The following is a 14,282-nucleotide window of genomic DNA, read 5'->3' on the forward strand; positions in this document are numbered from 1 at the left end:
GAGAACTAGTGTGATGTTAAAACGCCTAATTAACAAGGGCAAATTTAGAAAATAATTTTAAACATTGTATTTAGAAATAACAAGTTCTTTCTCACGAGACCCTTAAGAATTCTTCCATAAATTTATCTATCCACACACATGTGTGCATCCACCCACACACGTATTGTCTTACTCTATAGGTCAACTCCAGACACTCAGTTCGCACAGAAGCCAAAGGATATCATGGTACTAGTTCAGGCATCGTGACTGAAAGGCCCATCCTATTCCTGGGATATATACCATAGAAGTCTAATTCTGGTAGGAAAGGCCTATGAGGAGTGGCTAAGGACTTTGGGTTTGTCTAGTTTGGAGCAAAGGAGGCTGAGGAGTGGGCTCGTCGCTCTCTAGAGCTTCCTGAGGAGGGGAAGCGGAGAGAGAGGCGCTGAGCTTTTCTCCCTGGGATCCAGTGATAGGATGCATGGGAATGTTCAAAACTGCACCAGGGGAAGTTTAGACTGGACATCAGGAAGCATTTCTTTACCGAGAGGGTGGTCAGACCCTGGAACAGGCTTCCTAGAGAGGTGGTCGATGCCCCAGGCTTATCAGCATTTAAGAGGCATTTGGGCAACGCCCTTAATAACATGCTTTAACTTTTGGTCAGCCCTTAAGTGGTCAGGCTGTTGGACTAGATGATCTATTCTATTCTATTCTATGTAACTCTTAAGATCTTTTGAGGTGTCACATCTGTAGAGATTTATCACAAATAAATGTAGAGATTATCATAAATACTTGTAGTCCTGTGATGCCTTTTGGCATAGACAAGCAATGCTAAAACATTTTGCTTTTGATAGAAGTTGAATCAGGGTTCACATATACTTTTATGATAAGGAAATAGCTAAGCTGTTGGCTTTAAGTACACTTGCCACTGAACGGTTATGTTAGCTTCTTTACTTTTAAAATTGAAAAAAAGATATGCATCAATGTGCATTTGGCTCAGTAATTTTAGAAGCATCATAGAGAGTTCTGGGAATAAGAGACCACATTACTATCATTAATATATCAGTAAGGTTAGAGTTACTCTGAAGACACATGGTACTTTTGTCTTTTTACTTCTGACGAATATACACAACACATGGTCACCTACACAAAGTTTACAAGACTGGTTTCAGATCTGCCAGAAGTTTTGGCTTCTTCTTATTGTACCAAAACTAGTTTGTCCTAATTTATTCATATGAGGTGGGCCAATAATTACCATTTTGAGGTTAATGGCACTCATGCATTTCAGCAGGAACAAAAAACAAGATTAGTTAATTGCAATTTTGTGGAGTATGTAAGTAAAACAAGAAGAGATTATGACCTTGAAGAGAAAAAGCACCAAAGATACTCAAAACAGCTTTCAGTTTATGGAGTTCTTTGCATGAGAAAGAGGAGATGAAGGGAGAGGTTTCCCCAGTAGTTCAAAAATCCTAAAAGTTAAGACTGTTGTGAACAATGAATATCAGGGCATCAGCAGTTTCCAAGTCCATTCCTACAGGGATGCTGCGTGATTGTGGTACCCACCCCCATTAGAGCCTACTTCATCGGCACCTGGAAAAGAACCCATTATGAACTGGTTTTATAGATTGGAACGGTCATCTTGGCAAGTTAGTAATTTTTTGTCACTAAATCTCAAAGCCCTTTCTTAAAGAAGTCATTACAGATAATCCACCACAGTACTATTATTTTTTATCACTGTTAAAGTATTTCTCTGTGAATTTGTCAGAGAACAGCACCTTTTAGAATAACTGCTTGGGTTTTTTTCAGCCCAAGCACACAAAGTGGTAGTAATCTAGCAAGATTTCCACAAGGGTGATGGGAAAAATTCTATTCTGTGAGTGATCATCAGTCCTTCTCTACCTAAGAGAACTCTTAGAATGTGTTTTCTCCTTTAACCTAGTCTCTCAAAAGCTTTTTTTTTTTTCTCTTGAATTGAATTGGCATTTGGAAAAACAAAACAAGAACCCTCAGTCACAGAATGCCCCAGAGAACTCTTTCTCTACTTCTGACTCCTAGGACCTTTTCTATTGGATGTATTTTGTCAGTTATTAATTGTATGCCTAGTGAGAAGTAAAAAGGAAATCATAAAACAAAACCAGCACCCATGGTATACTTATTATATTTAGTGAACACAAAGGACTTGCATCAGTTTTTTTACTGTATTAAACTATTTCTGTGTTCATTTTAATCAGTAAAAAATATATTTTAATCAATCTGGTTTAAAAGGTTAAGCTACAACAGAATACACTGGTCTTTGGTCAGCACCTTTGTAAACTCCAATATTCAGCTACAGCATTTAATTAAAAATAAACCCTGAAGTATAATTTCCTTGTTGCCAGTGAGAGATAAGCGTGTGATCTGTAAAGAAACCAATTGTGTAATGCACATTCCCATCACACCCCTCAGAGAGGAAAAACAAAATTTTAGAGCCAATTCTTTGAAGGCAGAAGTTGCAAAGGATCCAAGCCAGAGGGAGAGAGCAGTGCCTAGGTTTGAGTTAATTTGATTTCGTTTCTGTGAAAAATCTAAATCATTGCCAATTACACATTCACATAAAATTAAGCATATGCCTTTCAACACAAATCTGTGTATTAGGGTTTATCTACCAGATGAGTCGGTTTTAGAGATAGTGTAAATTAATTCACCTCCTTTTAAGTCAGTAATTTATCCCACAGAAGGATCTTTCCATTATATGGAATTTACTTGGTAGCTCACTTATATTTTAAATACAATAAATGAATTTAGAGTTCTTCAGATATTTGAACACTTAGAGATACTCTGATGATAATTACCAGTTCTCTGGATATATGCATATAAAACAGTAGGTGTATCTGAAATATATTTATTTACTGATCTTATATAAAAGGCCTTTTCAAAGCCAGTTTACACTTTTAAAAGAATGAACTACATGCTTTAGTTTTAATAACTTCCAATAAAGTGAATAAGAAAGACGAGGGACAGCAAAATTTCCCTTCAGTGTCCATGTGAAGTAGAAATGTACGTCAGCTCTGCCTCACTAGAATAGAAAGTGTACTTTCCAGTGAAATAGGAAGTTCAGAGAAAAAAAAAAATAGTGTTCACCATATAGTCAGCATTTATCTTCATATCTGGTCATTTTTTAAAGTACACAGTTTTATAAGGAGTTGTGTACTTTACATGGATGTTTAACATACCTGCTTTATGGGTAAAATTCCATGGGCTTGTCCTTATCTGCAGAGGAAGAGGTGGCAGTTTTACCCCAAAAGATACAATGATTGTACAGTGAAAAAAACAATCCCTTTTTTACATGAGAATACTGAATTGTCAACAACGAAAAAATATTTTATGATCAAAAGAGAGAATTTCACAAAAATTATTTTGTTTCTTCCTAGGATCTTTGGAAAACAGTAAATTATTATTTAAATACATTATTAGGTGATTTTAAGCCTGAACATCATTATAGCCCTACGCATTCTTCTATCCTTTCAAACAGACACTTGTGAGAGAGAAGCTACAAGTCAATATGCTGTTGCTTGAACATCATATGATGATGGATGCCATATGCATCTTGTCTTTTATTTGGCACACATTAAAAAACCAACCAAACCAGCAAGCAACCTGCCAGGAGAAAATCACTGCTATACTCTTGACCTGAACTAGTTAGCAAATGTTAAAGATCTAGAGAAAATACAATGTCTTTCAGTTAAAGGTCCAAACATACCTGTTAAATTACCATTTAAGGTAATACAAACAATATAGTTCTACAGCAATTTATCTCTTTTTTTCCTTTTTTTTTTTTTTTTAAATCAATAATAGAAAGCCCAAACCTCTGGGGATTTAAAATCACAACATTTTCTGAAAACCTCCAAATCTAATGCATGTACCCAGAACCTATTTATTTCTCCCATCTCATAGAGAACATTTCATCTTTTACATTATAAATTTTCCATCGTGATACAAAGTTTTTCTGTGATATCCTAAGGGGAAACTACTTTCCAGATAGTTGTGTGCCAAGTGATTTTACTGGTCAGAGGGAGGTCTACTGTCAGAGCCAATGCTGTTAGCTAGAATATCTAGAGACGAGAGACTGTGCACCAGCATTTTCACAACTGTACCCAAATGAGTAAAATGTCATTTTATACCTCTCAAAACCATCTAGATTAAAACACTTTAGTTCAAAAGGCAGCATACCTGCTTTCAACTCCCTTGATCCAACAACTTTGGCAAAAGTTCACTTAAGTGTCACCATAACAGGTAAAGCTCCCCAGAAATGTGATGTGATGTATGTACCAAGATATTGCGGGCACTGTAAAATCCATGATACAGCTCTGAGCCAGCACTGTGTGACTTCCAGTCACTTAGCTGCAAGAGATTAAAATTAACAGGAGCTTTCCTTATCACTAAGTTCTATTTACTGGTGTTAGCAACAGTGCGGAGTGAAAGGAAAATGATTCCTAGGTTCTATAAATCTTTTAGATTGGATATAATTGTAGATTTAAATACCTGCTTATTTGGGGTCCCTTTAGGTCTATACCCATTTTCACACTTTTAACAGGTGATGCCATGTCCTAATTTCCTACAATAATTTAGGATGTTTCCTTCACATTTTAAATAATATACTGCCCAAAACTGTTTTATGGCAGCTTCACTAGTCTCTTAATTTCCAAGGTAAATGGGCCTTCATATTGCTACAAATAACCCATTTCCAAGAATCATTATCAAAACAAGAACAGTTTGTCCCCACTCTCTGCAGATAGCAATAGTCTGAGGCTGTCGTCTGAGCCTTGTTTCAGTCTAATAGCTGGCACATTTTGCTTCGGCTATTTCTGCTATTTACTCTTCCACCATTTTAAGCTGACATATAATTTCAGGAAATTGCTCAGATTCTTCATTTGATAACTCTTATTTCGCAAGTCTATTAGATGGTAGCCGAACCCTACGGAGCACATGGAAGAAAATTATTTCATCAGAATTGCTTTGCTGGGTAAAGAAATGCCATCACCACAGTCTAAGATGAGTGCTGTTCTGCCATTACTCACCCCAAATGGTAAATTGCTCTGTAAAGAATTGTGTTGAAATTTCACAAAATATCACTGCTCAGTGTGCGGTCAAAGCCATGCCTAATACACAAATGTGGCTGAGATGGGTGAGACCATGGTCTAGAGTACTCTTCAATACGAGGAAGAGTGAGGGAAAGAAACTATCAGAACCGACCCAAGGTATATGCCTTTGGTCATTAGTTATGATTATTAGTTATTATGTTGCCAGTTCACAAAAGATGCAACTAGCAGTCTCCACGACAGGGTTTTACACTGCGGAACCTTACGGAGCCAGCCTGAGCAGCGCTTGCTTTTAGTGCTAGAAAACCCTTCATAACAACAGGTAAACAGGGACCTTGGGCAGCTGGAGGTTGGAGCACTTGAAGCACGAGGCGACTGAGAGTGAAGAGCAAACAAGCTTCTGCCAGAAGACGCTGTGTGACATGCCCAGTCCGTTGGTCAGCAGATAAGTATCCAAAGCAGATCGGTGATTTCATCTGCTCCCATGGGCTTGCACCTCTTTGAGAAGACTCAGCATGATACTGTCAGCCCTTTTTTGTTACCCAGGGTTTCTCACTAGACTGCCAGTTATAAAGAACAATTTTTTCAAGCAATTAGACACAAAGTCTCAAAATTTAATCCTGAATGCATACTCAAAATCATTTTTCCCTCCTCCTGTTTGATCTACAAATAGAACTGTCTTTCCCCATGTGTGTTGACAGTTGTATTTCTGCTTCTAAACAGGTACCTGAAAAGACAAACATCCACAATTTAATCCCCAGGAGAAAGTTTTGTTTCAGTCTGTTCTTTTATCCACAGGAACCACAGACAGCATAGTCCCATTTTTCAAATTTAAGTCTTTTTTTTTTTTTTTTTAAAAAAAGGTTCATTCACTGTAGAAGAATGGCTGGAGTGGCTGACAGTGCTCAATTGTTTCCATTTTGCTGCTGACTGATTTGACAGTTCATGTCTATAGGTCTCGTATGAATTATCTATCTCCCTTAGTTTAGGTTTACAAAAAAACATCTTCTCTGTTGTAAAAACAGACTTTTCTGAAAGATTAAGTGAAATCATATGGCTTCCATTCTTCCCTTTCTTATTGTTTTTAATATGATATCTTCATTGTAATAAGGCATGACTTATATGTTTTCCTTGGTTATAAAAGCTGATTTTCTAACTGCATCCATAAGCTAAAGCATAACCAAACCCATGTTTTTACCATACGTGCATTCATGTAATATCATGCTAAGAGTAATAATTAAAACAATTTTAAAAAATAAATTTAAAAAAATGGAGCTAAAAGGTGAGGTCAGTGTTAGCCTCAATTTTCTTTAATCAGCAATTCTTTTCTAAGAATGCATAAGGGAATATGCGGACAAATATAATTTTGTAGAAGGATTTTTTTTTTTTTTTTCCTCCCCTGTAAAAAATACAGAGTACAAAAGGTATCTGGCTAACCATTTTCCTTTTTTTTTTTTTTTTCTTGGAAACCCCTGATCCTACACCAGGGATAACATTGTGATCCGCTTTCTTAGAATCTGAAACAATTCCTGTAAGCAATCAAAAGCTCTTCTGATTCATTTATGTATTATTCACTAGAAAGGCTGAACTGAAAGTTTTGCTCATGCCAGCCTGTACAACAGACAGTAAAACCGTGTCACTCAGAGGCAGCATTAACACCACATTGCTAGCTACCATATATGACATGTCTACCCACCCACACCTTCAGAGAACATTTCATCTCATTGGGGAACTGCCAGCTACAGTAGGATCAGTAGTTGAAAATGAAATCAAAGCTACAACAATAGCTTTGTATAATAGGGAATTCTGTGCACTATTTCAGAGGAAGCTGCTTATATTAGAGTTTAAACTTTCATTTCCTATTTCTATTCTTCATAGTCCAATAGCTGGAAAGCCCAGACATCATTGAAGTTACAGTCCTTAAAAAGTGCCAAGCACTTGACAAACTGTGCAAACAGTTCATGGAGAAGGGGCTGGAGGGGGGAAAGGATATCTCCTCTCTCCCTGTAAGAGGCCAAATGATGATGTGGTCATGGGTAATGATCTTCAGTTACGCTTAGTCTCTCCCATCTGCTGAGGCCTGAAGAGTCTTTTCTTTCTTCTAGAAATGAAATTATTTCAGCATGACATGTAATTGGCAGCAAAACCTTGCATATGGGAATTTTTTTTTCCTAAGAGTTTCTAAAAGTTTTCTAAGCATTCGAAGAGTTTCTAAAAGTGGTTTGTTTGTGGTTTCCCCCCCCCCAAAAATCAAGAAATAATTTGAAAAACCAGTGGGAAAGGAAGCAATGAAACACAGTTCTTCTATACTCTGGATACTTAATATTCAAATGATGGCACTTGCCTTTGTCCAAGCTCCTATTTAAATACATGGTTTACATTTAGGCAAAGAAAGACTACACCTTGAAGTATTAGGCACCTCTGTGATACCAGAAGAGAATATCCGATTGCTGGACCTCAAAAACCAACTTAATCCATACAAAACTATTCAACTGTCTACAGACCAAGGCACCTCCCACCAGAACTTTAATGTCAAAAACTGAGAACTTAGGCATTTTCTAGCATAGGTAGCTGTAAGCAGAACCTCTGTAACTCAGAAGTGAACCTGCCCTAATCTCACTTTAGTTACTTGTCCTTTATGTGGATAGGAACCCAACTGGCCAAGAAGGGTGGCAATTGCTCTCATACTTACAGGGTTTCACAAACCTTACAAAGGCCAGTAAGACTAGAGGAGTACCACAGTGAACTCAGCCTTTCTTGTTAAAGTTCCTAAGACAATGCTTGCATTTTTTCAAAGAGAAAGGGCAAGACTGCAAATGAATATACAAACTAGTCCCTTGCACATGAGAACAGGGAAAAAGTTCTAACTTTCAACTTAAAGTACACATCTAACCATGGTTATTCTAACTCTCAGACAAAATATTGCCTGGCAGTAGGCATCACCACATCTTCAAAACTTGGAAGTTTCCTATATAACCAGCAGCAGAAGCTTAGAGGTCTAGATTTATCTGAAATATATAGATATATAGAAAATGTGGGTGTCTCATGAGTTATGAAGGGGTTGTCTGTATCCAAACTCTTAATTTGTCAACAAAAAGAGCTGTAAATCTATTTGTGGATTTCATCTCTTGCCCCCAACTGATGCTGTAGTTTATTACTTTCATAGAGTAGACAAGGAAAAAAAATAACGCTGAACTTTAGAATTTTCAAAATCCAGTCATGAATCTAAACTCGGAACCATTATAATCATTCAGTGAGAGATCTTATGGGAAAAAACATCAATATAGAGAAAGATGTAAATTAGTGAAAACAGTAGAGAAACTAAAAATACAGCATACTGAATAGATCATCAGGATACAGCTGTTTCAAAAGAAACAACTATGTTTTGACTATAAATAGATGTAGCAAAACTTCTAAACCATTTATAAAGGATTAATTCAACCTTTTCCAGCTTGAACTAAATTCTAGGTTGTTACTGGTAGTAGAAATCCACTAGTAAATGTATAAGAAATAACTTCAGGCACTAGCTTCTACAAAAAAATCAATAAAAATAAGAGCCCAGATATGAACCACCCTTTCAACCACATATGTTATGGTGGAGACGTATGCTACGCTTAGCAAACCCACGCCTAAGGGAAGGACTAAAGACACTTTCTTGTGCTGGCACAATACTGTCCTGGCCTCCATGGGTTTTGCGAATGTGTGGCTTTCCCAGTTGTCCTCACCTATGAGGCATTTGTCATGCCATTGCAAAACAACCCCTCCAAACAAACAAACAAACCCCCCCCCCCCAAAATAAAAACTAACAAAACCCCTAAAAAACCTCAGAATCCCAAACAGCAACATCAGAAGTCATACGGGTCACACGAACACTGAGAACTGAGGTTGTGGATTAGTTTGGGACAGGCATGAGAGAGCCCCGATTCAGGCTGTTGAATGCAGGGCAGCTGGCAGTCATGCACTGGAGAGGAGAGCTGGACCTCTCTTCTCTGAAATCTTGCTCTTGCCTGACATTTCCCACCAGCAGTTTCCTGACGTGTCACCATGGTAGGAATTCACTCACAGTACCACAAACCAACAGTGATAGAGCAGCCACTGCTCACAGCTGCCTGAGCAGGGCACACTGCTGTGCTCTGCCTGTCTCTGCCGGAAAAAACACGGGTGGCTTTCTCTCCAGATGAGTTACTGAGAGTATCTGTTAATAACACTATGAATTTACAGTTTATTAATCTGTATTACTACCCAAGAAGATAGCCTATGATCAATATAGAAAATCATGAAATAGAGCTAAGGAATATTTTTGTCTGAAAATAATCTAGAGTGACAGATTCCTTCTGCAGCTGTAGGCACCAGTGAAACAGAGGAGGCTAATAGAGTATTTTGAACAATCGTTTTGCAGAGTAAGAGTTCTGTCTTAACTCACAGTTTGGACCAAGGATCGCTTATTTCTCTCTTCTCATTTCAATTATTAATCTTTTTTTGTATTACATTTGAGAAGTCACACTCAGCTTCCTGGTCCCACATCAGGGAGCATGCAGCAACCTTCACCAAAAATATTCATTCAGTGAAACATAAATAATATTGGTTGCCAGTTTAAGGCAAGACACCATTGGGGCTCTGGCTCTTATTTGAAGTAATTTCCATTTAGATATTTTACTAATTTCTTGTTTAAAGAATTTATTTTAACTGCTTGCATTAGAGTTTCCCAGTTTATCAAAATAACATAAAACTTCATAGAAAAGAAATTTTAAAGAAAGTATTTTTTATCTTCAGGATATATGCTTAGTCATTTAGAAAAGAAGAAATATGACAATAGTAGATGTAGTAGAGGACATTTAACAAAAAAAATTCCTAAAATCTGTATTAATATTCCCAGACAATTGTGCTATTCAGTATGAGAATAGCTAGTCTACTGTGCCTGTATTAATTATTATGTGTAATGTCACCATGTCCTTTTTGTTTATATTTCTCAACTTGCTAAAGGCTGAATACTGGAAGATTTGTTCTTGTAGTACAATATCCAAACAACAAAATAAAGCATCTGAATTAAAAATAACATATGCTGGTGTACATTTTCTACACCAAATGGTCTTAAACAAGATTAGGGCAGCTCCCATCAAAATATGTGCATTAAAATTCTAGGCATGTAGTAAGAGAGATCCAGATGGGTAGAAGCAGTTGAGAAATATAATGCAGTAGCTGTGTTACGTCTGAAGAGGGGTGAAGGTCTTCGTACAGTCTCTGTGACTATAGATGGTGTACCTATATTTCCTTTCAGCTTCCTCTCCTCCTCAAAATCACCAAATGCCAAGAGTGTTTCACGAGGAATATGAGGAAGGCCCACTGGGAATTTCATTTTTACAAGATTACCATATGAAATGTTTCAGATGAATAACTGGTTTTCTGTAGCTTTAATCAGAAAAGCAGTGTTAATCAATCTAACCCATTCTTTTTTTCCTTCAGGCTGTTGATTTGAACTATTAACATGACTGGAGAAAAAATATGGTGGTATACTATTTGGTTTAGAACCCCTTATTCTATGTGAAAATAAATAATATCTGCAAAAGAAGATAACACAATACTGGAATGTAAAGTAAAAACTGAAAGTGTTTGCAGCATGTATTTCGATAAATTACATTTTTTCTTAGCATGGATGGTACTGATGTCTTACGAGGTTTTTGGTAACCCACTGTTCCTGCCCCATACAGCAAGGTCTACTAATCACCGACCTGCAGAAAGTTCTGTCTCCACTGGCTCATCAGCCAGTAGTTTTGGCAGTGGATACAGCATGGATAGCGAAGGCAGCAGCAGTGCCACAGGAGAGAATAATCTATTTCCCATCCCAAGAATGTAAGGCTTTTCCTTTAATATATTCTATCCTCTGTGCACTATGTATAGCCCTTTCACTTGCCAGTCATCTTCTTACGTAGTTTGCTCTGCAAACTTGAGTTACACAGTAGAATTGCAGCTAAAAGGGGAGAATTTTTCGGAGCTTGTATTTTTATTCTGCTTCGTTGAACATTGAATTATTAATAACCAACCAAAGCTCTGCCTTGACCTCATGAATTTATTGCTATCACACAAGAGAGGTGCTAGTCTTGGCCTTTGATGCAAGTGTGGAGAGGTGGCCTTGGGTTCAGTTTTAAAAGTGCAACATTCATAGGCTCGAGAATGCTTAGTTTAAGTTTTCAGATTGACATCCTAGAAAGACGTGCTACTAGTGCAACTGCAATTTAGATTCGGGATATAAATCAACTTTGCCCAGGGTTTTAAGAGTTTGAGTAGAATTTCTCAGAAGTTCTTGGTTGGAAAAAGATTTTTGGGAGGGAGTCCCTGTAGGAATTATCAAGTTACTATCAGTACAATGATCCTATAAAATGATTTAATTTTTAGCCATTTTACCTGGTTAATTACTTCACAGAGAAAAATTTTACTAGGACTTTTTTCCCCTTAACTTTGGCAGCATGCACTTACATTTAGCAATTTCATTTATATACCTTTACAGGAAAAAATAATTGCTCCTGATCAATGTTTCTGGCCTGAAATTTTCATAGATTGATTGTGCTCAGAAAATGACTTGGCGGTCATTGCTCATTCAGTGTCTGCAATAGTTGTTCCATGTTTTTCTCTGGGACACAGATTTTGCTTTTCCCCTGCAGTCTTGAATTATTAGTCACAAGAATTTGATATAATCTTCCTAAAAAAGCTTGAATGAAGAATAAAATCATTCTCTAGAACTGTGACATTTCTCAGTATTCATCATTTTCTGAAATTTTCTCAAAATCTATGAGGACAATGTGAGGTCAGGTTCTGGGGTGCCAATTATTTAATCTTCATTGAACTTTTCGCTCATGTTATAGGTTAAAGAGTTGTACTTCTTAGTGGAAAAAAGACAATATTTAATTGGATTTGACAATTTCAAAAGAAAATTATTTTGCTGTCATTCCTAATGAGAAAAGCAAAGATGCATAAAATCTTTGTGTGCAGAAACACAAGATGGAGCTCTCAATAGAAGTTCTTAGTTCACACATGCTAAATTTGAGTTCAAATAGTATCACTGCTTGTCTAGCAATGTGAGAGTATCTACAGTTACTTGGTATTTGGCTGACAGAATCACCAGCCAAAAATCAGCCCCACTTTGACTGAAAAACAGAAATAAGTCTCCACGGCTTCAGTTTTTCTCTTATAGTAATTTGTTACCATGAATTTTACTCAATTAAATAAAATATATCCAGCCCTCTTATTTTCTGTTAAGGTCTAGACTATCTTTTTTTGATTATGGCATTTTTAAAGTAAATTGTTTATATGCCAATATTAGACAGAGACTTTAAAAGACAGGACATTTACATAGACATTTTCATGTTAGTCTCAAGGGCTTTACATGGCAATGTAATGAAAATTAATAACAAAATTACTGTTTACCATCAGAGACCTTTGGGATCATCCCTGGGGAGAATGTTTTAAAATAGATAACTCTTTCTATTTTCAATTCTGGATAAAAATTATTATATATCTGAATATATGTATGATTGAAATTCTCGTCAACATTTGCATTCACGCTGGCTTGATAATGACTTCAGGGACTCTGACCTTGTGCACTAATTCAGCATCCCCATAAAACCACAGCTCACAATTTGGATGTGAAGTGTTAAGTGAGCTAAATAATTTTAAGTGTCTTAGCATATAAAAACATTTTTGGTTATAAACTCCCTGTTTAGATTAAGGTTCTGATCAATCAACAGAAAAAGTGTTGGATAGGCCAGAATTTAAACTCTTTAGTCCAAATGCTTTTAACCATAGGAACATTTAGTCGTGAAGCAAAATAAAAGAATTAAATAGTGACACCATGGGAATTGTTTGATGAGGTAACTACTTAGAATAATTGCCAATATTAAATATTGTTATAAGGATCAAGGGGAATTTATCATTATATACAGTTTTATGCAGCTGAATAAATCTTGTAAATTCTTTCTATTTGGGATACTTTTAAAAAAGACTCTTATCATCCAGTTGTAATACCCCCAAAAATTATTCATGTTCTCATTGATAATAATGACCAGATTCTCTATGACTTTGTATTGTGTAACCATCTATACCAGTTCACTGTCTGTAAAATTATATTAATTTTGGATGCAAAGGTGAAAAGCATCTGAACAATGTGTAAAGAGTCTAACCTTAGGGACGAATAATTCTTGTATCATATTTGTAATATGTTTTATAAAGCATTACCTTGTGCAAGAAGAACAGAATAACTTTTGAATTGAATTTAAAATCACTTTAAAGACTGACATTTTATACTAATTTTTTAGTTCCTTGTGAACTTGGATAGCTTCTGTTGCTGTTGTGAAACATGAAGCTGGCTCATGGGTAGCAAAGAACAGCGCTGACCCTTTAAACCCAGAGGGATCACATGCGTCTGAAGAAAATGCCTCATATTGTCTATCACAGCATTTCAGTCTTAAGGGGGAAAGACAAGTAGAAGCACAAACTCTCATAGTAGCAGACATGTTTTTGAGGGTGACTGTAATCATGTCTTAAAGCTTGCAACAACTATATTTCAATATAGTTTTAATTTTACCTAACTTTCATTGCCTAAAAATAGACCTCTAGATTGTAATCCAGGTTCTTTCTACATCCAGTGGAGAAAGATAGGGAACTCCAGAGCATGATTTATTTCACTCACCTTACTTTAAGATTAATGTAAGTCTCAGACCCGAATTGTTTCTTTTGCTAAACTTGAACTGTAATGTAAAGCAATCATTAAAAGAAGATCATGAGCACAAACATGCCTTACCTTTGAAGTAATAGGATTGTAGATCAAGTATCAACTCCGTGACTCTTTATTATATATTTCACTGTTCATCATAACAGGATAAAGTGAGGAGAAGAGCTATGCAGACTGGTTGCGGAACCCCAGGCTGATTTGGGGCAGGTAGCATACAGCACCTGATGACCCCATTCTATAAGAATGTACAGACTCAGCAAGATATGATTTTAGTTGCCTCCAAAAGAGAAAAAAAAAAATATTCTTAAGTGATCTGTCCAAATATAAACAGAAAAAAACCTACCATACACCGTATTTTCTTGAAATTAAATACACACGCACACTTTTTTGTTTTTTAGAAATACCTGTGTGTTTGTCTTTTTGTACAGAAGCAAGCCTTACTGGCTTGGGTGCATCATTTCTTAGATCTCAACTCTTTATGATCTTATTGACAACTACCAACT

The 14,282-nt window shown here is 36.4% G+C and overlaps 1 protein-coding gene across 8 annotated transcripts in view; it reads left to right on the forward strand.

The window, feature by feature from the left end:
* The window catches only part of PCLO (piccolo presynaptic cytomatrix protein), a 382,165-nt gene that overhangs the window by 318,329 nt on the left and 49,554 nt on the right, over positions 1-14,282 (forward strand). For all 8 annotated transcript variants that reach the window (XM_054844924.1, XM_054844942.1, XM_054844959.1 and 5 more), the window contains one exon: positions 10,763-10,904. In XM_054844924.1, the coding sequence (XP_054700899.1) occupies positions 10,763-10,904 (142 nt within the window). The remainder of the gene's footprint in view (positions 1-10,762; positions 10,905-14,282) is intronic.

This window comes from Grus americana, chromosome 1 (assembly GCF_028858705.1).
Source record: "Grus americana isolate bGruAme1 chromosome 1, bGruAme1.mat, whole genome shotgun sequence".
NCBI classification, from domain to species: domain Eukaryota; kingdom Metazoa; phylum Chordata; class Aves; order Gruiformes; family Gruidae; genus Grus; species Grus americana.